The sequence below is a fragment of the Sturnus vulgaris genome, chromosome Z (genome assembly GCF_052056855.1).
Source record: "Sturnus vulgaris isolate bStuVul1 chromosome Z, bStuVul1.hap1, whole genome shotgun sequence".
NCBI classification, from domain to species: domain Eukaryota; kingdom Metazoa; phylum Chordata; class Aves; order Passeriformes; family Sturnidae; genus Sturnus; species Sturnus vulgaris.
In genome coordinates, this window is record NC_142283.1 from 78159150 (window position 1) to 78184955 (window position 25806).

A 25806-nucleotide genomic window follows, 5' to 3' on the forward strand; every position below is an offset into this window, starting at 1 on the left:
AACTACACCTGAATAAAAGAATTCATTATTCTCTGAGGAACAAAAAATAACTCTACAGAGGAAACCAGTAGGCAATCTTTCTTGAAGCAAGGCCACTAATAGAAGAGCATGTCAATTTTTGGAATTCATACTCAAAAAGTTGATGTGGAAATATTAGGCCTCTATAATTAAGCATAAAAGACACTCTGAAAATAAGGTCCTACAAGCAAAGTTTCCAATATTCACTGTACTGCAGTGAAAGAAGATAAAGGGGTGAACTTATTGTCTACAAGTATTAACAGAAAACACAGATTCTCTCAAAGTTGTTAAAAAAGAGACAAGATAAAATGTGTAGAAGTTGGAATTATTACGTAATAAAACTTGAAACAAATTCAATTATCTACCTCTGAAGGAAACTAGAACAAATAGACAGTTGTGTTATCAAAGATCACAAACCTACCAGGAACTCTGCATTTGTACCATCTCTAGAGTTTAATCTGGTTTATGAGAAAACTGGAAGCTACTCATGCTCAGGGATGTGATTGTTTGGCATTGGTGTCCTTCTCTACAAGGTGTTTGTCTGCTTTTTCATGACAAAAATGCATTGTACACCACCATTATTTTGCATGAAGCATCTGCAATTCTGCATCAGAACTGACTGCTGTTCAGTTTGCAACATCCCAGACATGACAAACGGCACTGGTGGCTTAGAGCCTTCAGTTAGGATGTTTTCTCCAAGGATACATAATTGTCAAGAAGTATTACCATGTGCTTTGCAGCACTGTCAGAGTTCTTCTGTCCCCTCCCTTCCTTTCCCAGCCTCACGCTGTCCCTGCTACAGCAGGTCACAGATAATCAGAGGTAGCAGGCAGCACCATGAAGTGACCAAAGGAATTTATGTCGTTTTGAATGGTCAACACCTTTACCGTTTCAGAACCATTACCAAGAAGGAAATTTGCCCGTAGTCAAAAAATATATACCCTTTCATTTTTTTTTTTTTTTTTAATCAGAATTAGTAGAATAATTTCTCTGAAACACTCGAGGATTCGAAAATCTGGGTTACTTTTTTTTTTTTTTTCAGACAGAGAATGATGAGGGAACAAGCAATTCTTTTCAGATGGCATACAGATGTATGTCCTTGTTGACTAAATACCTCAATCTCTTATCCACTTAAACAAAAATCGTCATTTTTGTAGTTAGAGGAAAAGTAGAAAAGTTAGAACTACACTTGTGCTGACTTTGAAGGGTAAAAAAGCAACTTAGCTTGCCTTAACTGCAATCCACAGCATGCCCAAGCACTTGAAAGGAAACTTTTTTTCACCTTGACTCATACTGAGCAGTAACTAAATCCAACACCTTCATCCTGGTGATTGGCTTGCCTCAGGATATGAGAGAAGGCCAGACCCTTTCCTTTGATTCATCTACCAGGCATTTAGGGAAGCACAGCTGTACCTGAGAATATTCCTGGGGAAAATAAGAAACCAAAATCAAAACCAGCCCCCCTCCAAAAAAAAAAAAAAAAAGAAAGGCTGCTGAGGTGTTTGATCAATATCTGGAGAGTGCTCTGTGACACCTGTGGTGGGGTAAGAGCAGCATCAGCAGGACCGAGTGGTGCTTTTCAAGCTCAGTATTTTGATACCAGTGGAATTTCTACCTTTGCCCGTCATCCTTTTCAGTGTAACCTGGATCACACATTAATTTATCTCCAGGGAGTTTACAAAAAGCTGCAGTGGGCCAGCTCTCCAGAACACACTCCAGGGTGCTCTGTTTACTGGAGACTCTTGTTATGAGAACATGCTTGAAAATAATAGGCACATAATTTGCTTTATCAAGGCAGAATAAGAGGTAAAACCATACCAGAAAAAAATGGTAGTTGAGCACATAAATGAAAGAAAATTTCAGATTTAATCTAATTCCTCATACTGAAGTTCTCACATCACAGAGAACATAATTGTTTTCACACATTTTGGAAGTTATTGTGTACACATGATCTTGAAATTAATTGGATGAGTCACCTGCATCTGTAGAAACACAGCCTTTATGCCACACTGGGATAAAAAAAAAAAAAAAAAGGAAAATCAAGGAAATCAATGGGTAAGAATGTCTCCCTTAGCCAGCCCAGTCTGAGAATACATTTCCTCACATTATTCCTCCAATCTGCTTGAGAGAATCTTTTCTTAATTTCTTCTCTTCCATTTTTTCTATTCTTGTTAAGATTGAAGCCTGAAAATACATTTCTAATTACTTTCCAAGTACAATAAAGCAGGAAATGCATTAGTTTTACAAAAGTCTTGGGGCAATTATTTTAAAGCATCTAAAAATTTTGTATGGTGGCAACAGATCATCTGGCAATCAGTTTGAGAAATAAATATTGATAAATGAAAATTTTCTCCAAGAGAAAAAAATCTATATTATTAGCAAGAGATATTAACTAGTTTTGGTTTTTTAAAGAATTCCTTTTCTCATCTGAAATGCAACTTCCATAAGACAGCTAAAAAGAAATTCACTTTGCATCTATGATAAACCTATGTTATGCATAAACATGTAATTTTATTTACCTGGAATAATTGTAGAACATGTTCAGCCTTAAATGAATAGTTAGGAAAAATCAAACAAACAAAAAAAAAACCAAAAAAACCCACTAAAACATTACTTTTTTTCAGCCAAGAAGATGCGCATAAAGGTGGGTAATGGTGCAATCTGATCAGTGTTTAGAGATTGCTTAGGTAATAATTTTTTGTCATAGGGAGGTTTTTTATTTTATTCAGTTGCACAGGTACATTAATTTGCTCATTTTAGCAGTCACTTTGCAACCCGTGTGTTAATCATCACTAATGTTCTGCAGAATGTGTTGCAGTTAGGCATTGTTATCAGTGTAACTGGTTTGCTAAATATAAGGCAGCAATGGATTTTCTCAGGATTGAAAGACTCTTTTGTGAGTGTTTTTTATTTGTGACACTAAAGAACAGAGCTAACCCCAGAGGTCTGATCTGCATCAGACAAGGACCATGGCAGCACCTTGTTTACTGATCTCTGAAGGTATTTGTGAGCAAAATGGGTTTCAGAGTCACCAAGGTTCTTAGGCTTTGAGCCCTATGTCAGGTGACTTCAGGTAGGTCTGAGTGGTACTGAAGTGCCCTGATATTTGTCATCAGAGCAGAGAAGAACAAGTGCCAAATTCTCATTTTTAATTTAAATATAACTATAATTAGAAATATATCATTTTGATATGGACTATAATTGAATGAGACTCAATTCAAAATTTGCTTTATTTACGTCAGTTTAATTTCAAGTAAATTATTGGTTTTAGTATAACTTTGATCTGAATTTGCATCAGCCTATACTTGATGATCCTGACGATGAACACAGCTTACATAACATAAGAAATTAGCACATTGCTCTGAAAACAAAAAGAAATCTATTTTCAGAAGTCTTAGAAGGGATAACTCATTCTAGGGAACCTATACTCCATAATTACTGTACAGAAATCAACTCCTATAAAAATTTACATCTAGCTTTGTACATTTTCATTAGACACAACTATTACCTGTTTCTTCTGAAAGCTGGGTGTTGAGGTGTTGTCTTTTCCTCCTATAAAATAATAGCAGACTTTTTTTTTTTTTTTAATTAGTTTTCCAGAATTGATTTTGAAATGTGAGAATCCTTAAGTAACAATTCTCAGACCCCTTGCAGTTTGCACATTATTACTCTTCATGTGATGGGTGTCAGACTTGGATGCACAGAGTTCATCCTCTTTTACCAATTCCTGTGTAATGTACACCACACTGATTAGCACAAATAAAAGGATGTTGGCTGTCCTCCTGGACTGTCTGCCATCTTGGAGCACAGAAGTAAAGAGACAAGCCTGACTAATCCAAAGAGAATTTTTTTGTAAACACCAATGCCAAAAGAATATCCATTTTTGGTCTCCTCCTCATTCCACTCCATGCACAAGTGTCACAATAAGAGAGCAGGGGAAGGTTGGAAACACAAGATCAAAATGCCCAGGGGGTCTCTGGAAGTGAACTACACCCAGAGTAAAAAGAAATCTAACATTTTTGTGGCTTGGTTCCTATGGAAAATTCATTCCAAACCTGAATTATTTAATATTTGAATGAATTGAGGAATGGAAAGTCTTTCATCCGAAAGAGGTTTCCCACTCAGTAATTTAACCCCAGCTGTTACTGTTTTTATCATGACTTAAAAGCAAAGAAGGAGGGAGAAGACAGGAAAAAGAAGGCAGGATGGTATCAGTACATCAAACCACACATCACTGATTTCTCAAAATCAAAATTGAAAACGGAACCATTTATTTTTTCTTTCATCTGTGTTCTACTCTGATTCATTTTTATGTTTAAATTTATAATTTCCTGGACACATTGAATCTAGGTCACTAGGGGAAAGCACAGCTCATCTTGTAGAATGAAAGTAGTCATTAAGGCCTTTTTCTGTTTTTAATCCAGTGTAAATTAATCCTGCTTATGTAACAGTCTGAATGAATTAATGATTTATGGAGGACAAGTTTTTTTACCTTTTATCTCTCTCTGACTTCTATCAGTTGGACTATCAGTCAGGATTCTACTGAAATATTTCAGGTGCATTACACATCTGAAGTTCATACCTAGTAAATATTGAACTGTCCACCTCCTTTCTTATGAACTCCTAGTATTACTCAGTTGCTGGGGTTTTTTTTTGCTTGTTCTGTTGTTTTTTTTTTTCAATCAGGAATTTCCCTTTTGTGATTACAAGAGAAAGTTTTCATTAATGCCATAAAATTTCATAAATATCCACTTGATCCCATCTTTTTTTCTTTACATCACACAATTCTACTTGTTAATTATGTATATCTCAAGTTTGGAGATGCATCATACGTTGTTCAATTCACAGATTTAAAGGCTTTATTATCATAAAATTAACAGCTAATGTTTTCTGAACACAAAGATTTGAATTAACTAAAGTTTTGATTTCAATTCTTATATAATAGTAAATGGAAATTCAGAAATTTCCCCCATGTACGTGTAAAGTTTGGTTGTTATGATTCAGTAGTGCTATGAATGTAGTATAGTTTGCAATACTTTGTGGTGAATAAGTTTTCAAAATTGCATTATCCCTACAAATGTGTTTGGGGGGGAAAAATTGCTGCCATCTTTTGGATGCACTCAGGGGAAAAAAAAGAAAATAAACAAAAAAGTCTACATCCTGGATATATGGAAAAGATAATCTGAAATTGCAGAAATTTACTCCAAGATTACGAATATTTTTTTCTTTCCCATTTTATATGGAGATTGTATACTAACATCTGTGAAAGAACTGTTTGCTTGGTTAAGCAATACTGATGGGAAATAGCTTTCATTGAAGGATGTGTCACTGAAGTTGAAGACAAATATAACAACAAAAACAAAGATCACAGGTACAAAAAGAAAATTATGTTCACTCACAATTTTTAACTTTTTGCACCTATACTTCGTCTTATTGCTTGAGTACAAATAAAACTTCTTTGATCTACACAGTTATTACAATTTAGTGTCACAGCTATTTATCCTGAAAATTCCTTGGGATCTAGCTGGGATGTATTATATTATATTACACTGCTTTTTGTAATTTTGTTTCTCTTTCTGTTATTCTTTTGAATTTCCGGAAGATGCAATCAAATTCTTGTTGTATGTCTAGCTCAATATACTGACTTCTGAGACAAACTCTGCGTGTTCAGCAAAGTCTTTGTAAGAACAGAGAAAGCTGGTTTCAGTGAGAATAAATCAAAGCTGATAATATCTGGGAGAAAGAAAACACTGTCCGGAGAAAATAATGACTCCTCTGAAGAGATATCATTGTCAGACACTAGCATATCTTGCCAGCTGTAGACAGGGATATTAAAATATGCTGCAAATCTGCCTCACAGCCTGGAGTGAGACCCAGGCTGGCATGCTGTACCTGTCCGGAGCAGAGAGGAGGCTGAAACCAGCTGAGACACAATGACACTCAAAAAAAAAAAAAAAAAAAAATCAACCAAAAGACGTGGGGAAGAAAACAGAGACACTGCAGGCATCCCCCACGCTCTGTACAGCTGACTTTGCAGATAGTTTGATTTCTGTCTGAGCACAAGGACCCCCAGGCCAAGTTACATCCACACTGTCCAGCACACCACCACCCCTCCCCAGGTGGGACGGTGACACGGGCACTTGCTGTTAAAGCAGCAGCCTGACTGCTCTCTCCTCACACACAACAGACCCAAGGTCAGCCCTACACAAATAACCAATTAAAAAGGCTTCCAGCATTTCAGTCTGTAACAAATTAAGCTGACTCATTGCCCCAGTCACGAACTATAGTCTTTTATCCAAGCCATGTGCGAGAGAAAGAGGAACGAAACCCCTCATCCAACAATGTCCTTTTCCGGTGAACTTTACTCTCCCAATTCACCCCTTCTCTCCCAAAATATTGTTGCTGAAACTTACCGCTTTTTCCAACTCCCCCTGCTCCCAGCATCACCACCTTGTACTCTCTGGAGCCTGCTGAAGAACTGCTCGAGGAGCTGATCATTGCATTTTCTAGCTCCATCTTGCACGAAGCAGCAGAAGGGACCGAAACTGAAGAAAAAGCAACTGGCAGGTGTTTTCTCTGATCTTAAACAACTATAAAAGCTGTGTTAGGAGAAAAAAAAAAAAAAAAAAAAAAAAAGGCAGAAAGGGAAGGTATAATGCAAGAGCTATGATTTATCAGCCTCACACACTGCTGTGCCTGTGTTAGCTGGAGAAGGTCTCATAGCAACCACTTTAACAGCTTCCAATAAAAATCTCTCTCTGCCCCCTCCCAGCTCTGTATCGTTCTCTGTTTCTCTTCCTGGACAGCAGCAGTTTTGTGAGGCTCAAGAGGTCTGGTACCTCTGCGGTTGCAGTGTCATTGAACAAATGGATCAGATACTTCAGCAAAATAAAATGGATCCAATTTCTTAACTGTGAAGCTTTTATACTATGTAGTACTTGCTTGAATCTTAAAACAAACGAGACAACCTTCTTTTCACCTTGGAGTGAAATATGCATCCTATGATCATCAAGTCTGCTAGTTTCACACTTAGTGTTATTACAAGTGAAACAAGTAACAACTTTTAACAGCCTTTTTTCTTCGTGAAGCTTACTGAAAACACAGAAGTTTTCTAGGACTAGGTTTGATCAATACACATTTTAGTTCAGCATCCATCAATTATTTGCAGAAATAAACCAGATACTTTTGGGGTAAAAAACCCAAACTTTACTTGTCTTCCTCCTTTTTCCACATACAATTTCCGAAAGAGACAGGGACTGAAGAAAGGGGGATATAATCGTTCTTTCAGAAAAGATGTAAAGGAGAAAATCAACTTTTTGAAAGTATTTAATACTAATATCAAGTGATTTATCGTACCAAGCTGGTGAATGATATTCAGTGTGAAAATCTCACACTGAAATTATTCAGTGAAAACTTACAACAAAATGCAGCAGCTCGTCATCAATTTCATATTTTGTTTTTAAAACATCTGGTCTATTTAAAGAACTTGATAAATAATAAGAAATTTGCCCAGCTTTAACTGTTACTTGATATTTTTGGGGACCAAAAAGCATCTACCACAAAATGAGTAGAAATCAAAACTTGTACTCTTTTGGAAGTGCTGGGCTTTCATGACAGAGATAACTAGTAAGGTGACATGGAAATGGAAGCAGGAGAAACAACAAATAAAGTATTTTGGAAGTCAGACACCTTCGTCTGTCCACTCCTCCAATAATTACGCAGAGTGTAAACATATTGTATTGCTTAGGAATAGTTTAGAACTAAAAATTGAAAAAGAAAAGAAAAAATCATAGACTGATGAAGGACATGATTTAAAGAAAATTAAGGAGAGGAAAAGGTGTAGAAGGGCACATATCATTTAGAAGGGTAGCTTAATGGGCTAAGCAAATATATTATTAAAAAAGAACAGATGCATAAATATGATGATAATAATAATTAGAATGGAGAAGGCGAACAGAATATGAATACTCATTCTCCCTCCTAATAAAAACTTAAGAGACAGTGGATGGAACAGAAAGTAGCTCAGTTCAAAAAAAAAGATAAATACTTAGAAAAGTAAGGACTAAGTTAAGAAAATTGTTGGTGCTTGAAATTGTGGGCAATATAATTGATCTTGTAATGAAAAGTAATTTAAATACAAAGTAATACTCACTCCATCGTGGACTATTAAAATCACTTTTGCTTAAGAAGTACTCACATGAACAGATCGTGCAAAAAACAGAGAGACATCCAAATATGATGGTCTGTTTTCAGCCAGGCAGCAAAAGTGGACAGAGTCACTGTGCTCTGAGAAGTCCTCCAGAGCCAGGATCTGCCACTGTCCTGAAGGACTTCTGAGCTCTGTAGTGCCACAGAAGAGTGCCTGTATTTATATCTGGATGGAAACATCAGAACTCAGAAGGATCTGTTCATCAGAGCATAAAGTAGGACGTAAACAGGAAATGCTGCAAATGATATCTAAATATTGAATTTCAGCAGGATTTGACAGGTAGGTCAGTTAATCCCCGTTGCGATTAGAATTTAATTTTCATTAAAACCATTCTTGTGTGTCCATTATTGATACCGTAGATAAAACTAATAATGATATCAAAACCACTGCTTAGAACAGCTGGGTTTTTCTGGTAATCTCCCATAAACACAGCAACCTTCTCCTGAGGAGCTTTTGTTCCCATACCTGGTAGCAGCATTTGGCTGACATTAAAATGTCAGGAAAGTGAGTGGCTGTGGGCATGACATAAAAGGCAACCTAAGCAAAATATATTTATATAAAAAAAAATTAGTGAACATAATATATACATGATAGACAAGAATGAGTAAATTTTATTTTTCTCAGCTGTTCTGTTAGTCATAGAAAAGTGGAAAGTCCATTTTTTCTTTTGTTTAGAGCTGGAATGTGGGGAAGGGATTTGTGATATAGAAGAGGCTACAAAAGGGAATTAAGTTAGAGCAGGAAGATGAGTTATGACAAGCAAATGGAAAGCCACTTCCTCATCCTTTAAGAAAAACAAGGAAACAATTGACAGCACTTTTTTGTGAGCAGAATTAAGTATTTGTTGATAACTAAACACTTAAAATACTTGTTTTAAAGACACTTACATGTTTATTTAACTTTAGCAGTTTATTAAGTATTATTACATTGTATAAATAAACACATTGCACTGACATATCCCCCTAAATTACAGAGATTTTTCCGTAGTTTAAAAAGGTGGTACTGCATTCTTATTTGCAACACGGGACTTATTCTGATTGGTTTTCATCATGACTTGGTATTGACAAACAGCCTCCTTTGCCCTAATTTCATTCAATTCAGTAGTGGAGGAGACGTAGTTAGCTTTATTTCCATTTGCAATAACATCAATTAGTCTTTCTTCTAAAGTACAAGGGTTTACTTTCAGTCTGCTGCCAATAAAAATTAATACTGAGATTATTTGAAATTACCTGGCCTAAAACACTTATTAATATGGGGGGGGGGGGGAAATTAGCTACATAAGTATTTACAGATAACAGGAATAAACTATACTAAATATAACTATTTAACCTGAAATACTGGAGTTTTTACAGCGTGTGGTGTTCCACTGTAAATTCCAACCGTCTATTTTATCTCTGCTTCACTGGTTTAAAGACTCATTTATCATGATGCAAATTCATAGAAATCTGTCCTTAGGCAAAAAAAGAGTAACTGCAAAGGTGGGAAAAAAGCCTGGAGTACTAGATTGTAATGAATCATTTATTTAATAAATTTATTTCTATTCCTGTTCTCATATTGCTTATGACTTTATGGTAATTCTGCTGATTTTTCTCCTCTTCTTTTTTTTTTTTTTTATTTTTTTAAATTTTCTATTAAAACTCACTGTAAGATACAGCAAGCAATTAAATCATTTGGTATTCAAACTCTAGCAGCTGCTTTGTTTGAATTCATATTTTGTTAGTTAAAACTGAAAAGATCATTAAGGATGCTTAGGTCTTAAGGAAAAGAAAATATAGATATCTTAGAAGAGATGAGCTTTTTTCAAGAGAAAATGCCATTAGGAAACACATATCATTCATCTTGCACCCCCACTTGCTCTAGGGTTGTTGAATAAAATAATGAGATGTTAATACAACATGTAAGTGTTCTGAAATTGTTTCCTAGAGCACTCTATGTTGAGGATATTTTATCAATTAACCTGGATAAATATTCTTGTCGTTAGGCAGGGAGCTCATGAGTTTGAAAACTTGAATAGCAAGCAAAATGCAAATCTTGACTGATTTGTGCTCCATTAAGTGATGGGTTAAAGGCATGTGAACCATCTAATAATAGTGAATATGCATGAGCCCATGGAGGTCCATGCCATTATGGAAACACTGACCAGTCTTTTGTCCCTCATGTTTACATATTAGATACAGCAGAGGGAGGAAATGTAAAAAAAAATATCCTTCACGGAAAGGCATATAAGGCCAACTTGCTGAATTGCTGAAGTGCTGCTGTGACAAGAAAGAGTGCTAATGCAGAAATCATTGCACAGTACTGGAGAACTGATTCAACCTGTTCCCGAGGAAAAAAAAAAAATTGGCACACCAGCTTAACTTGATCAATTCTGACAAAAGCTAGCATAATAAAGTAATTGCTAGGGGACCTAAAAAAATTCTAAACTTAAATTTTACATTAGCGTGTTTAATATATTCAGTCTCAAATACACTGAACAACTCTGAATCGTGTTGCTAAGGGACCTCCAACGACTACAGAAGCATCTCTGTGTTTTTGGAATTCAGACTCCTACTAGAAATACCCAGTAGTTCAATCACTCACCTGCCACAGGCACCCTGACTTTCCTCAATAATCCCTGTCCCTTTTCTATTCTGGAAATTACTCATCTGTGGGATGATTCATTGTGTCACACATAGTATAGTTGATTGGGCACTTGACAGCCTCACACCTTGAAGCTGGCTCCTCAGCTGTTAAAGAGATGCCTTTTGTTCTGAAGTTCTTGTTGCTGTCCCTCGTGTCAGGCACATTTCAGCCCTGCCCCTGCTGAAATGCATTTTAATCCAAGCCTTATATCAGCTTGTCATGGAGAAAAAGCAAATGATAGGAGGAAAGATGCAAGACTGACTGTTAACAGAAAATGTGAAACTACTTCAGAGTCCAGAGAGTAGAGCAGCATTTTGTTTTTGATCTTGTCAAAGAAAAATTGTCACAAAAAACCAGCTCCCCTTTGGTTATCCCAGGTCAAACAGCACAAGTAACACTGTGCTTGCTGTACAAAGGTTTGAGAAGTAGGGGCAGTTTGTCACATTCTTGGGAGCACTCATACAATATTAACTTAAAAATTCCTACAAGTGATTACTCTAACTCCATACAGAACAGAAACATTGAAGGTCATGTCTTAGACTATTTCAAAGGGAAAAGCTATTTTCTCTGGGTTTCCAATAAAGTTTCACAAATGATTTATGATCCTAACTGTCTAGAAATACTAATGATTCTGGGCCATTTATAGATTTCTGTTGAATTTTAATTACACCCACAGATAAGGCTTCTGTACTTTCAAATGCAGATATTCAGAATGTGAGAATCTTAGAGATCTCAAAGCCTTACTCTATATGCACATGTGAGAATGAACATAGGTTTATTTTAAATTGGAACACCTTCTAGTTCTTTTGTTAGGAAGGAAAATTATAAGCCTGAATATGAAAAGAAATACCACACAAATAGCATTAGAAGGGCTCTGAAGAGGTCATCTTTTTCATCCCTGCCCCATGCCACAAATCCATGCAAGCAAATTGAACATTTACTTAGCCTTACATTAAAGTTTCCAGGGTGAGAAATTACTCAGTTTCTGAAATAAATTGCCTCGCTATCCCATTAGAAACATCTCTGAAACCCAAATGTCCTTATTACACAGTAAGATTATCACTTTTCATCCTATTTACTGCAGCTATGAAAATACCAAGCACATACTTAAATATCTGGCTAGCGAATCAAACAAACCTTTTAAGTATGGAGAATGTTGCTCTCCTCAGCATTCCTGTGTCTCCTTTTTCTTTCAGGTTGCCTATTTTGTACCAGAAAAGTTACTCTATGAATTCTCCTCCACAGGTCATTTATTGACCTTTTATGCTACTTGTGTTCCCAAAATCTCTCCACTGTTTGAAGTGTTGGTCCCAACACTTGGTGCACATTAGTGCTACAAGACTTCATAAAATATGGATTTACACCTACTACCAGTACATGTCAAGCCTGATGTAATCATAATAAACACAGCCAATCAACAATAAGAGACACATTTTTTAATTTTATTTTCTGATCTGTATTTGAATGCCTTCAGGGACAGATCTCCATATACTGGAATTGTCAGAATTTCTGACTTTTAATGTTTTGCCACTCTGTTCTTTCCCAGTCATCCTTGCAATATTGGTTTCTAGGGGGAAAAAAAAAAAAAAAGAAAAAAGAAAGACAGAAAAAATCCTACAAAATCATTCTTGCATTTAAGTTGTTACTTTGAAAAAAAAATATAGATTATGATAATACCTGCTTCCTCAAATCCTTCTACTTGAAAATCACTTCCTGGACTTCACCTTAAGCATGTGGATTTTCACTCTGAACCATGTAAAAAAAAAAAAAAAAAAAGGAAAAAGAGAAGGAGTATATAGGCTCTTTAAATTCATTCAAATGCTTTCCACTTCATGGTGTATACTGAGTAAATGTAAGATTAGCTCTAGCTTCACCAGAGAAAAACAAAACAGAATAAAGTTGAATTTATCTGACTTAAACTTTTCTAGTATCATGGATTATTTTCCATTATGTTTTGGGGTTTTTTTTTTCCTAGAAATCAAGTTGTTTATCGGTATTCTGTTGGCTGAACAGGAGGGGGTAATTTAATTCTTAAATACGTTGTGATTAAAAATAATCAGAACTAAGTGCTTAATGTTGCTCAACAATGGTAAGAAAAACGAAGCCAATTCCTTTAAAATCATAAGTGAATTTTTTTTTTTTTTTTACAAAATTCAGGGGTTTGGCTAGCTAAATCTCTCACTGGACATTTTGTTTCTCATGTTGAACAGAGGAACATTTAACAACCTTTGGAGTAACAGAGGCATGGACTCATCTACATAATGGGCTGAACAATGCTTTACAAGAAATAAAACAAAAATGAATATATATACTGCTGTTGTCAGAACAGTAGAGCAATCACTTCTTAACTAAAAGTTTCTGCTGCATATCTGTGCCTGATTTGTGACCTAACTACTTATTTTGACAGCTTTCAATCTGTCTAAAGCAACCAGTGTCATATGTAAAAACAGCACTGGAAACACTGGGAAACCCGTATCAAAGGTATCACTGTGTTTTACAAATCTGAAATAAACTCTCTCATTTAAACACTGCCAAGTGGATTATGAGCTAGACAAGCACTCAAGTGCATTTATTTGGAACGTTCCTACAGAGCTATATTGTAAAAGATTACAAATATCCCACTTGTCACTCCCACTGCAATCGATTTGAGATCTGCTTCTACCAAAGACACCAGACACTGCAGTCTGTCACTAGTTAGTCTGTTAATCAGTTTAAAGATGCTATTCTTACAAAATATTGCAAGATCAATAAGCTTATGTGTTAGGAAAAGTGCTAATCTAACCTCTGTGTAGAATGAAAAGCAAAGCCGTGCAGAAATTTTATAATGTTGTTAATTAACCACTATTGAAAAAAATCTATCACTGTAGGTTTCATTGTATCACTAATTGTTTGACCATAACAAGCTCAGCTTTAGCATTAAAAAAAAAAAAAAAGTGCAAAATCAGAATTCTGGTTCTTTGTAGTTCTTTGTATTGAAGTGCCTAATATGTCTTACTGGAGTCAAATCTGTCAAAGAATCTACAATAAAATATTTTGTATTAGACTAACTTTGTATTTCCATGCTTTAGCAGCAGTTTTCAGGTGTAGTTTTCATTGTTCTAAAAAGAAATGAATTTTCAAAATCCTTTAAAGCTCATATTTGGGATTAAGAACCATATTTCTCTGTACAAAATAAATATATATTATATACTAGTCTTGATGCTAACTGCAATTAAAATGCTAAAAACTACACCTACCTTCCAAATTTCACTCTCCTATGTCCACAAACCTTTGCTAAAATATTTTAATTCTAATGATTATTAAATCTGGAATCAAATGTATGTACATACATATAAAGTCATATACTATAAATATACATGGACAATAGGACTTAAACAGCACACTGTAGGACTTAAAATGCTACCCTGAAACATTATTTCCCAACCCACATTCCCCTGATGCAAAGTTTCACTATTTTCCTAGTGGTGATGCTATTCGAGGACTCCAGGAAGTGAGAATGATATTATATAGCTTTAAATTGCTGTCTTTTAAAAGATATATAGAGAAAACAAATTTTTAAATTAAAATCTTGGATTTTTTTCTTATGACAAATAAACAACCAACCAAACAACCAACCAAACAAACTTGAATGGTAGGCACATATGGTCTGCTCTCAAGTCCAAGACACTTTTTCTTTCCATAAGATCAGGTTCAGAGCTCTGTCACAAAAAGCCCCAAGGATCAGAACACCTGTGTCAGACTCAAGTTTGCAGAGCAACATAATTCTGTATGTGGCCATAAGACACTTTTTGTTACTTTTTGCAGTCTCTGGATACCGATGTACCTGCAAGGCATGAGCACATGAAGAGGAGGTAGACTTCAGAATTTCTTCTCCTAAGTTTTGCTGTGGCTGTTTGCTGCAGATGGAGCTTGACAATATAACAAAAACAAAAGGCTGAAACAGCAATGGATCCTTAATAGGAAGAAGCACACAAATATCATGTTAGATAGAGGCCAACAAAGAGATCAAATGAATTATGTTCCTTCTATTAACTATAGACAGTAAAGAATTCTTAAATAGTGGCAATCAGCCAAGTCCCTGATACACACCAGAAGACACAGCTCTTCAGCTCTTCTAGGACCTTAAGTTGATTTCAGGAAACTTTTATTAGCTGAGCACCATCTTAGGACAGACCCTGTTTTATATATATATATAATATATATTTGTTTGTTTGTTTTTGTTTTTTTTCTTTTTTTAATCGAGTCTGCATTGTGTTTCTATTTTCTATATTTATCCTTCAGTCTTTGGGACAAGAAGGATAAACAATTTAATTTTGAAAATCAAACTCTAACTATTGCTTTGACTATTTTCTATGGTATTCTTTACTTCCATGCGGATTTAATTAGAATTTTGGGTGTATTTCATATGAATCCAAACTTTTTTTTTTCCCCCTGTGGAAAGATCTTTCAGGTCCTCAAGTGTGAATGAAAAGAAACACTTTTCATTCACACTTAAATGACTTTAGAACTTGCCCCTTCTAATAGTGTTAGAATGCATTGCCCCTCTCTACCATCATAACTGGAAAGGCCTTTTCTTTCTGCATTGCAACATATCTTCATTTTTTACTGAAAGTTTCTCAAAAGCACATTGAGATATTTCTTTTTCCTCTTTCCTCTTATTGCTTAAGGTTTTAGAAGAGCATTTAAGTGGTTTGGCCCTGTCTGGGTGCCAGGTACCCACCAAAGCCACCTTTTCATTCCCTGTCTCAACTGGACACAGAAAAGAAAGTATAAGAAAAGATTCTTGAGTTGAGATAGGACAGAGAGAGATCAAAAATTGATTATTGTGATGAGCAAAATTGCCTCAACTTGGGGATGTGAATTCAATGTATTACTAACAAAATCAGAGCAGGATAATGAGCTGTAAAATAAATTTTACAAACACCTTCCCACCACCTCTCCCTCCTTCCTAAGCTTTCCCTCGTCCTGCAGTAGCACAATGAGACAAGGAATAGAGGTTGTGCTCAGGGCATGACACATTCCTGCTGCTGCTCAGGGACAAGGGTCAGAGCCCTTCCCCTGCTCCAGCGTGGGGGAATTCTCCATTAATTTCTCCTGTGTGAGCCCATCCCATGGGCAGCAGTTACCCATAGGCTGCTCCAATGTGGGGCTCTTCTCCACAGGGTCAGTCCTTCAGGAGCAGCCTGCTCCAGTGTTCCCCATGGGGTCACAGTCCTGCCAGCAAACCTGCTCCAGCCTGGGCTCCTCTCCCGTGGGTCTGCAGGTTCCTGTCAGGACCCTGCTCCAGCACAGGGATGCTGTGGGGTCACAGCCTCCTTTGGGCATTCCCCTGCTCCAGCCCGGGCTCCTGCAGGGCTGCAGGTGGATCTCTGCTCCCCCGTGCCCTCCCTGGGCTGCAGGGGCACAGCTGCCTCACCATGGGCTGCTCCAGGGGCTGCAGGGGAATCTGAGCTCCAGAGCCTGGAGCAGCTCCTGCCCCTCCTTCTGCACTGCCCTGGGTGTCTGCAGGGCTGCTCCTCGCACACATCCTCACTCCTCTCTTCTCTGGATGCAACTACAACCGTGCAATAACTCTTTTTTTCCTTCTCATATCTGTTATTCCAGAGGTGTCACCAACATCAGTGGTGGTCTCAGCCTCGGCCAGCGAGGATCCATCCTGGATCCAGCTGGCACTGGCTCTGCTGGACATGGGGAAGCTTCCAGCAGCTTCTCACAGAAGTCACCCCTGTAGCACCACCACTACCAAAACCTGGCCATATCAACACAAAACAAGCATTTATGCCTCCATAACGCTACAGTAAGCCTTGTGCTCATCTAAATGCCTGTTCTTGGAGCAGTGTTGCCAAAAAAATCTATCTCAGCATCATAGATACCAGATACGCAGCAGACTATGGCTTTGACATAAGCGGTGCCTGACAGCTGTCAATATTCTTCACAGCATTTAAAACCCCTCATGCTCCAGGAAGATTATGAGATACACTGACTTTGAAAGGAAAATCCTCCCAATCATGTAGATTTAAAATGAGAAGTTTACTTTTCTTTCTTTCTTTATTTTGTCTTTTTTTGTTTGGTTGTTTTTTTTTTACAGACAAGTAAACTTCTCTAATGCCACACCACTCTATATCATTATCCCGAAAACTAATTCTTCTGCCTTGAAGAGAACATTCTCACATTCTTTATTAAATCAGCTCCTCTTTTGAGATGAAGACCACAGCTATGTCTAATTTTTTTTTTATATAAAGGAATAGATGTTCTGCTCTTTCACCAGGCAACTTAGTCCCAAGCTTGCCTGAAGTAAATGGTGTCTAGATTTATCATGCACCTCATTAAATACAGTTAAATTCTTCCATGTATTAAGTGATGTTTCTTTGTGAAATACTGACTGAGAAAAATGCTACACGTTAGCAAAAACCAAAAAGAAAAGGAAAGCAAAAGACGGCGATAAAGATTCATTGATGGTAAAGGTGAATTTGAGAGATTGCAAATATGGTTACTGTTAAGTAAGAAAGATCATTTCTTTAAAGTTATGGTTATTGCTACATAACAAGTAACATAGTTTAGCAATTATTAGGTTATATTTAAACATTTATTTTAATTTGGCTGTTAGTAACATCTGTGTGGTTATGTAGAACATGTCCCTGACAATGGCTGTTATCAAATAATAATGAGTCAAAGTATGTTTGATGATTTTTATGTCATATTAATTTGAACTCACAGTAATGAAGAAGCATCTGAAAAAAAAATATCACCACAAATTTCACTTTGATTTTTAAACAACTTTACTCTCCCAACTTTTTAGTGAAAAATATCTTTTCTCTGACCCACTTCTTAGAATCTCCAATGGAACTTTCTCTTAGTACTGCAAAATGTCATTGCAGCTTGAGTGCTGAATGTGCACCAGCTTTTTTTTTTTTTAATATTATTTTTAATTATTTGTGTTCAATGTCAGCATTTATTTCTCTGAAAAAAAAAAAAAAAAAAAAAAAAAAAGAGATAGGATCATCTCATTTAAATGTTCCTGTAAATCCTATTCCAACAGGTGCTACACAATTTTATTCTAAAAAAAGGGAAGTTTTAATGGCCAGGTTTGCATACAGAGTTTACATACGGAGGACTTCGGAGCAAGTTCTTGCCCTGAGCCCTTAGAATCTTGGAGAAAACATTCCCAAAGCAAATCTGGAATACTGACTTTGCCAGCCTGAATTTCTTTCTCTCCTCATGTATATGCAATAGCAATTCATCTGGCAGGTATGGGCCATGAACCATGCTAAAGAATCTTCCAATTGCAGCAGAAATGCACTATAATGAGTCCCATAAAAATCACTAAGTCTGACATTGGAAGGACATTGGGAATATTAAAATTGAGATTCAGGTGTCTGGAGAGCATGGGTGCACATTACCATACATTTCCCTAAGCCTGTAAACTATTCTTGTCCTGCTGCAATTTGCACAGTGCAGCAATTAATTGTGGATTATTTTTATAGGATAATGGTGAGCATAATCAGTCAAATTTAATTGACAGCCCACTGGAACTTAAGGAGATTTGATTTTTTAGAGTTTTGAATTTTGGAAACCTCAAATTAAAGGCAGACAATTAAGACGGATACTGTCAAAGACTGTCCAATTAATCACAATTTATTTATCAATGCACACATCCTGTTGTACCAAATACAATAATGGCAAGTACATATTTTCTTACCACATTTTATTTTTAACGTAATCTTTCATTTTCTTTCCTGTTCCTTTAGTACCTTATGACTTCCCATGTTTTGTCATTCATGTATAATTCTATTAATATTTTATTTTTATTTTTATTTAATGTACTTTATGTGGATAACATATATAATAATTATAAATTTCTGTGAGAAATCTTTCTAATGTTTCATGAACAGAATCTTATCCACCTCATGACTGAAATTACATTTTTATTTCGTGCACTACCCCATTATTAGTTTGCACATAGGTCACAGAAACATGTAGCAGAAGAACACATGATAATTTCCCTGTTCCTTACTGCTCCCCAAATCTTTGGCAGAATTATTCAGTCACATAGACTGCACTTATAAAAGTGTAGATGTTCTTTTTCTTTTTCTTTTTTTTTTTTTTTCTGTGGACTTTGTACTTGGTTCATGTGAAATAAGAATAATCATAAACTGGGGAAAATGAAATGAAGTCTGAATCATGCAGTTCTTCAAAGCACATGGGCTTCTCCCATCTACTTGCTCATGCTCAAATTGATGAATAGTAAAACAAAAGTCTGATGTTTTAATCGGCTCCAGAACAATCACACGCATCACACTTCTTCCTCAAAATTAATCACAGAAGACTTTTGCATTGATGTTATCCCACAATCCTCTTCAACAGCATTATTATGTGACAGGTGTGTGTGTGTTTGTGCCTCTGTGTTCATGCACATATCCCCATCAGGCAAAAAGACAAGAGTGGTTCTTCAAGGCATTTGTTTATATAGATAGAGATTTTCTGAAAAGGCATCTTATTTTTGAGAATGATAATTTCTCTGAATGCTTATTTTTACCCAAACTGAAGTTATTCTGCACTTATAACAGTCTGGTTTGAATAGCATCCTTATCATGAACATCACACTGCTTTGAATTCCTGTTATTTTGTTCTTTGCCACTCTGGCTGGAATAAAGAAAAGGAGGGCAGCAGAGCTGATCAAAGGCTGGAAGGAATATCTGTGGTAGGTGGCTGAGGACTCTGGGCTTGTCTAGATTGGAGAAAAGGGGGTGAGGGGTAATCTCGTTGGTCTTTGCATCTTCCTGAGGAGGGAAAGCATTGAGGGAGGTGTTGAGCTCTTCTTCCTGTGATATGACACGTGGGAACAGATTACAGCTGGACCAGGGGAGATTTGGATCAGTCATCAGGAGACATTTCCTCACCCAGATGGTGGACAAACACTGGGGCAGGCTGCCCAGAGAAGTGGTCAATGAGCCAAGCCTGTCAACGTTTAAGGGTTTTTGGACACTGCCCTTAACTACACACTTTAACTTTTGGTCAGCACTGTGTTGGTCAGAGAGCTGGACTGGATGACCACTGTAGGTTCCTTACAACTGAAATAATCTGTGCTATTCTAAAGTCTTTGAAGGTGAATCCAGACTAACATGTTTGTTTGGACTAGGAACATGTTTTTGAATTAAATTTCCTGACTGGCCTCAGTGACACATTTAGCAAAGATGTTTGGAGTGATTCACTCTGCAGATCCATTCTTTTGGGATACATGCTCATTACCAATGTTACTGCCTAGTGTCACTTCTGCTTGCTGAGAAACAAGGAATAGGGAAGGTCAGGGAAGTGCAGTGAGTTTTTTAAGGTAAACAATAATTGGTAGTTTGGGTTTGGTTTTGTTTATTTTCCTCACTGCAACTTTTGCATTATCTTACTTCATGAATTTCAAAGACCTAGCAGACTCAAATATTGAACAAAACAGGAAAAGGTGTTAAGATATAACTGAGTCTACGTGTAGGAATGTCAGTTTTAGGCACAAGAGTTTCACCAGGGCTTTGCAAAGTGCTGATAAATGTACAGTTCCATCTCCAGAAAAAGGAGGCTTTTATATTCTACCGAAAAAGGAAAAATATAGAAAATGCAAAAATGCTTTCTGTTATATTGGCTTAAAAAACGGAGTATTAAAAGAATTCTTCCTGAGAGAAGAGATACAGAGAACTGCAAGGTGACTGATGTTATCAAACACAAAATTTTTTAAAAAGCTGACTTGTTGCTTCTCGTTAAGATTTTAACACCTGGTTTCCCATGTTCCTTCTTGAGTGCAAAAGGAAAGACCCTTTCTACTTCACAAAAATGTCACATGGCCTATTTGAGTAACAGCATTTGCCACGTGCTTTGAGACTAAGCCTGTAATGCAGCTTACATATCCAGTCAGCTCATCCAAAGCTATCCAAGTCCCAAACAATCAACCCAGTGGAATATCTTTTACCAATAAAATTTATCAGGGAAATGATCTTGGGTCCACTAATAATACCTATGGTTTTTGTCTCTAGGAGAACAAAAACCCTGTAGGTTTTTCTTGACTCTTGCCTTGATTCCTGACTGCCTGACCTCATGTCAGAAGTCTTTAAGAAGTATTTTAGTGAAACCCTCAGAGTGCAGAAATCTACTGCAGGAAACCAGTCAGAAAAGCTCAGAGAAACCTCGACAGTTCTTAAGCTAGGATAAAACCACTTTTACCCTTTAACCTTGTTTTGGAATAAGACCAGAACAAACAATACAAGCCACTGACTATTACAGGAGGAAATTATAAATGCTTTGCAGTCATATCCTTCTTCTGAAACTACCTCACATTATCCACAGACACTTAGTTCCAAATTTACATCATGTTTACATCACCTAATTAAAATTTTCTAATAAAGACAAGAGTCAGACAAGTCCATAAATCATATTCCCATGTAGTCCTTTCAAAGTCTGAACAGTTTATAAGGATTTCTAGCTAACAGGTGTCTCTGGAATTACCTGAAGTGCTCAGGGACCCAAAAATATGAGAACATGACAGGTATAGATTTCTAACTGGAGTTTCATTTTACATCTGACACTGGAGGCTATGCACCAGTGCTGAGCTGAACCCACAGAGCAGTCAGAGCATATGGGCCTAACATAATGTATGACAAGTCCTAATTTTAAATAACATCCCTCCAGGGCCTGGAAGAGGGCCCTATAGCAACACTCTTATAATGTTTCACTGCCATTCTGGTTGGGCATACGAGCCTATGTTTATGTCTATTAATCAACACAAAAGTAGTAGCAATAATAGAGAGAATTTGCAATGGAATTCGGGAGCTCCTTGTGGAAGAAACACTATGGTAAAAGATATCAGAGTTACTGCTGTGCTTCCTAACCTGCTGCAATGTGAATGGTAACAGATTCTCCAAATATCTCAGAAGTGGCAGAAGAAAACTCAAAATTTCATCTTTACCTGACAGAATGGGTAGGTTTATTAAGGCAAAGGCACAGATGGAGGCAGAAGCAAGTAAAAGAGAGAAAACAAAGAAAGGAAGAAAAAGACAAAGAGGAACAGAAAGACAGAAAAAGACATAGAGCAGGAGGAAAAGAGGGTTGATTCAGATTCCTCGTGGCTAAGAGTCCAGATTGTCTAAATTCCACACTTGCACATATGTCTGAAAGCTGGTACCCAATATTACCTTTCCCAGGGCAAATGGAAAGTAATTTCTGCCATGGCCTGTTCAGATGTTTCCCACGGTACTTATCATGCCCACAAATGCTGTGGCATGGACAATAAGGTAATCTGAAACTCCGTATTTTTGTTTCACCAGGTATTTCTCTTCAGTTTCTCCATTCAGTCGGTGTGCTTAAAATCACACAAGAAAGAGTGAAAAATGTCATTATAGCTACAACTCATTTTATGTATAAACCTTTCTTCCCATTAAGGTTTCAAACCTTTCTGAAATCACATTTCCTGTACCCTAGAAGAAACACTTTACTTTCAGTCCATTTCACAGAAAAGAGAAGCATTTCCACTTATTGTGCCAGCACTATACCACCCAAAAACGCAGGAGAAGAACCAGGAGTGTTATTCCAGCTCTGTAGGTCTCTTTAAAGAATTAAGGAATGTAATCGTGTAGCTCATATCTTGCAGTGGAACATATTCAACTACGAATTATTGGCTGCCAAGACAGGTTCCATTTATTTTACTGTGACTTCACCAGTAAAACAAGTGAAGTAAAAATGGCACTACTAGGTCAGTATGCTTAAGAACATACTTTCATCCTGTTTGTTTGGGACCTTAAGCTAAGGATGAGCCCTGGGTTCCAGCAAATGGTTTTTTAAAAAATCATGTTAGTAATACTAGAAATTACAGTGTCTTACCCTGAATTAGCAGAATGAGAAAGAGAATATCTACCAAAATGAGATAATACTTCAGCCATCTGCCATCTAACCTTGTCAACATGTAAATTCATTCTCATTTCAGCAAACTTCCAAAAGCTTCACCCAGTAATCACACTGCATGTACATGGAATATTTCTGTAATTTCTGTAGAAATAATCACAACTCTAGATACAGTATTCTACTGGGCCTACATATCTCTAGTTACAGATTCATGATTTTCTACCTTCATTGCATCAAAAACCACATTTACACTCACTATAAGCATTTCAGATAAGCATACAGATATTGAACTTAAATCCTCTGTGGACTGGTCTCCTGCTTCTCATCCTTTATTTTCCTGAGATAACATATGTTTGTCAGGAAGTTTAGATTTTTATTATCACTAGTAGTGTGGATATGAGTGATACTGATGTGATAAGCTGGACATCATGTTCACCATCATTTCCTTGGGTAGATAACATACATTAAATAACATGATGATAGAAGGCACAAAACATGATATGCGGTTGTGGCAAAAATAGTTCAGTGATTGGCATTCCAGCAAAATAAATGGATTACACTTAACCAGCTAAGAGAGAGAATTCTTCCAGCCATGAAAGAAACAAGCTCTTCAATGATTAACGAACCCCTGTAGTTATTTAAGAAAATAAAATCCTTTCTTAAATTATATTCTAGGCCAGGCTGAATGGGGATCTGGACAACCTGGTCTAGTGGAAGATGTCACTCACCAAGGCAGGGGGTTGGAAACAGGTCATCTTTAAGGTCCCTTCCAACCCAACCCATTCTATGATTCTATGAAATATAAAGTGAATATCCAGTAGCTTGCTTATTCCTCATCTAATGGTTTGTGATTTGGTACAGAAACTTTTCAGAAATTCAGGTCTCAGCTCAGGCTTGAAATATAAAAAATCGTGAGATCCCAGATTATTAGTATCCACTGATGCCTGGGTCAGCATTCATTCCTGTGACTTCCAGTTCTCCCCATGTATCATTTTTAGTAGCATGAAGCTAAAACAACAAGCCAAGACAACAACATGCACTTCAGCAGATACTTGGGCAATAAATTCTGACTGCAACTCTGAGCAAATAACAGAATCAATAACATGATGGGCTCTTCTCCCATCTCCCACACTTCTCCAAATTTACTCTGTTAGTGAATAAGTATTTCAGCACATCAGATTCCTGCCTGGGTGTTCACACAGCACAACCACCACAATCTAAACTAGAAGATATGAAAAGGTTTGCTGGATGGATAATTCCAGTCTTTGTCTTCTCAGTTCCACTTTCATATTCTTACTGTACCCTTTCTTTCATGCTTGCTCTGAGCATGTTCATTCCATTGTGTCATAAATTAAGATGTAAATAGCCTATAAAACTCTATTTAGGATGCAAGTATATAAATGTGCTCCCTTGCCCTACCCCAATTCTTCCAAGCACAGATCCCTTTTTACTGTGCTTTTGTGTTTAAAGAATTGCAAATGGTAAAGAATGTAGGGAAACGACCACTGCAAAATTCTCAGTTCAATGCAGACAGATATTGTAGAACCCTTCAGTTATACACCCCAAAAATCAGAAATGGAACAGCAATGGAGCATAAAAAGCTTTGCAAGACCTTTAAGTGTCTACTCAATATTGTTGTAGCATTTAATACACTTGGGAAAATATATCTACAGGAAATGTGGGATGTATAAAGGATCCAGCTGCTTAAAAGATAAGAATAAAATACTATTCTATGTATAAGTGGAAAGCTGACAGATTACCATGGGAGCTGTAGAGAGAATTAGCTTCAAAGTGTACAAATGAAGAAAAATGTCCCATAACAAAGCACAACAATATGTACATAAAGCGAGTAACAACTGTTATTGCCCAAGAGACGTGACTGGTACTAAATGTTAGTGGAAATGGATCTTTACTTTCTCCTGTAAATCTGAATTCCTAATTAATACAAACTAAAAGCCCAGCAGAATCTTGAGTTCGTACCTGTAAACCATCATGGCAGCATCTTTCAGTGCCTGGAAAATACACTTATCTTCTGTACAACAACTTCTACTATGAGCAATAACTGCACAGATTTAGAGGCTTAATTTCATTTAGAGGTGACAGAGTTTAATGGCCTTTCCTTGTAGAAGAGACAAAGCAGGAAAAACAAAGGTGAGAAGTAACAGAGGACGTGCATTTACTTGCACTTTCGTAGTATTTTCCATAACAGAATCTAGGGATGGCTGCCACATGGACAGCAGTGCTCTTAAACACGACTTTAGGAAGCAGGCATGATTCCTCTCTTACCTAATTTTAGATTATAAAAGGAGATCAGGAGACTAGCTCCTTCATATATTTACACAGTAAAGGAACCATCCCCCTATGTCTTATTTTAAGATTCCCAAGGTTGTTGTTTGTTTCCTCCTACATATTCTTTGAATGTGACTTTTCCAAATGGATCCTAATGCATGTCTAGTGGTGAATACTTAATCTTTTTTGAGAATTTATTCACTGCTACCCGTAGGCACTCACTGAGAGTGTCCCTACATTTCAAATTTTAGTGGAATCTGTACCTGTTTCAGTTAGAGGGAATAAATCTGTAAGGGTTACCAATGCTAGTGAAGAAAACTGTAACCTATCTAATAATGTTGTTGCATTCAATTTATTGAACAATCTGGGTGATGTTTAGCAGGATAATAATCGATCAATGAAAAATAAATCAGGCAGGTTCGTTAAATTACATATTCAGGTGTTCCGTGTTTGGGCAGCTGATTTTTATTTTTATTTTTATTTTTGAACACTGACTTAGGAATTATAGATCTATAGAACTGGGCTTGGTTCATGGTATGTGTAGGACAAGCAAAGAAGCATGTTGGACCTTTTGTCTTGTCAGCTTCCCTGAATAATATTTACAGAGACATCCTTCACACACACTGCCCTCTTACTAAGTCTCCCAAGGAATAATCCAATGAACTACAAAAAATCTGCCATTTTGTAAAAGGAATTAAAACCCATTAAACACCGGTAAGAACAATGTATTTTCATGTATTTTCATGTAAATTTGGGAGGAAAGAGGAGGGTGTAAATGCAGGTGTTTG

General features: G+C 36.7%; 1 protein-coding gene across 1 annotated transcript in view; it reads right to left on the bottom strand.

Annotated features, from left to right (window-relative positions):
• Positions 1-6806, bottom strand: part of RIT2 (Ras like without CAAX 2) — a 176925-nt gene extending 170119 nt beyond the window's left edge. The window contains exon 1 of the mRNA XM_014894850.2: positions 6432-6806. Within this exon, the coding sequence (XP_014750336.1) occupies positions 6432-6534 (103 nt within the window). The 5' untranslated portion in view covers positions 6535-6806. The remainder of the gene's footprint in view (positions 1-6431) is intronic.
• Between the last annotated feature and the right edge of the window lie 19000 nt (positions 6807-25806).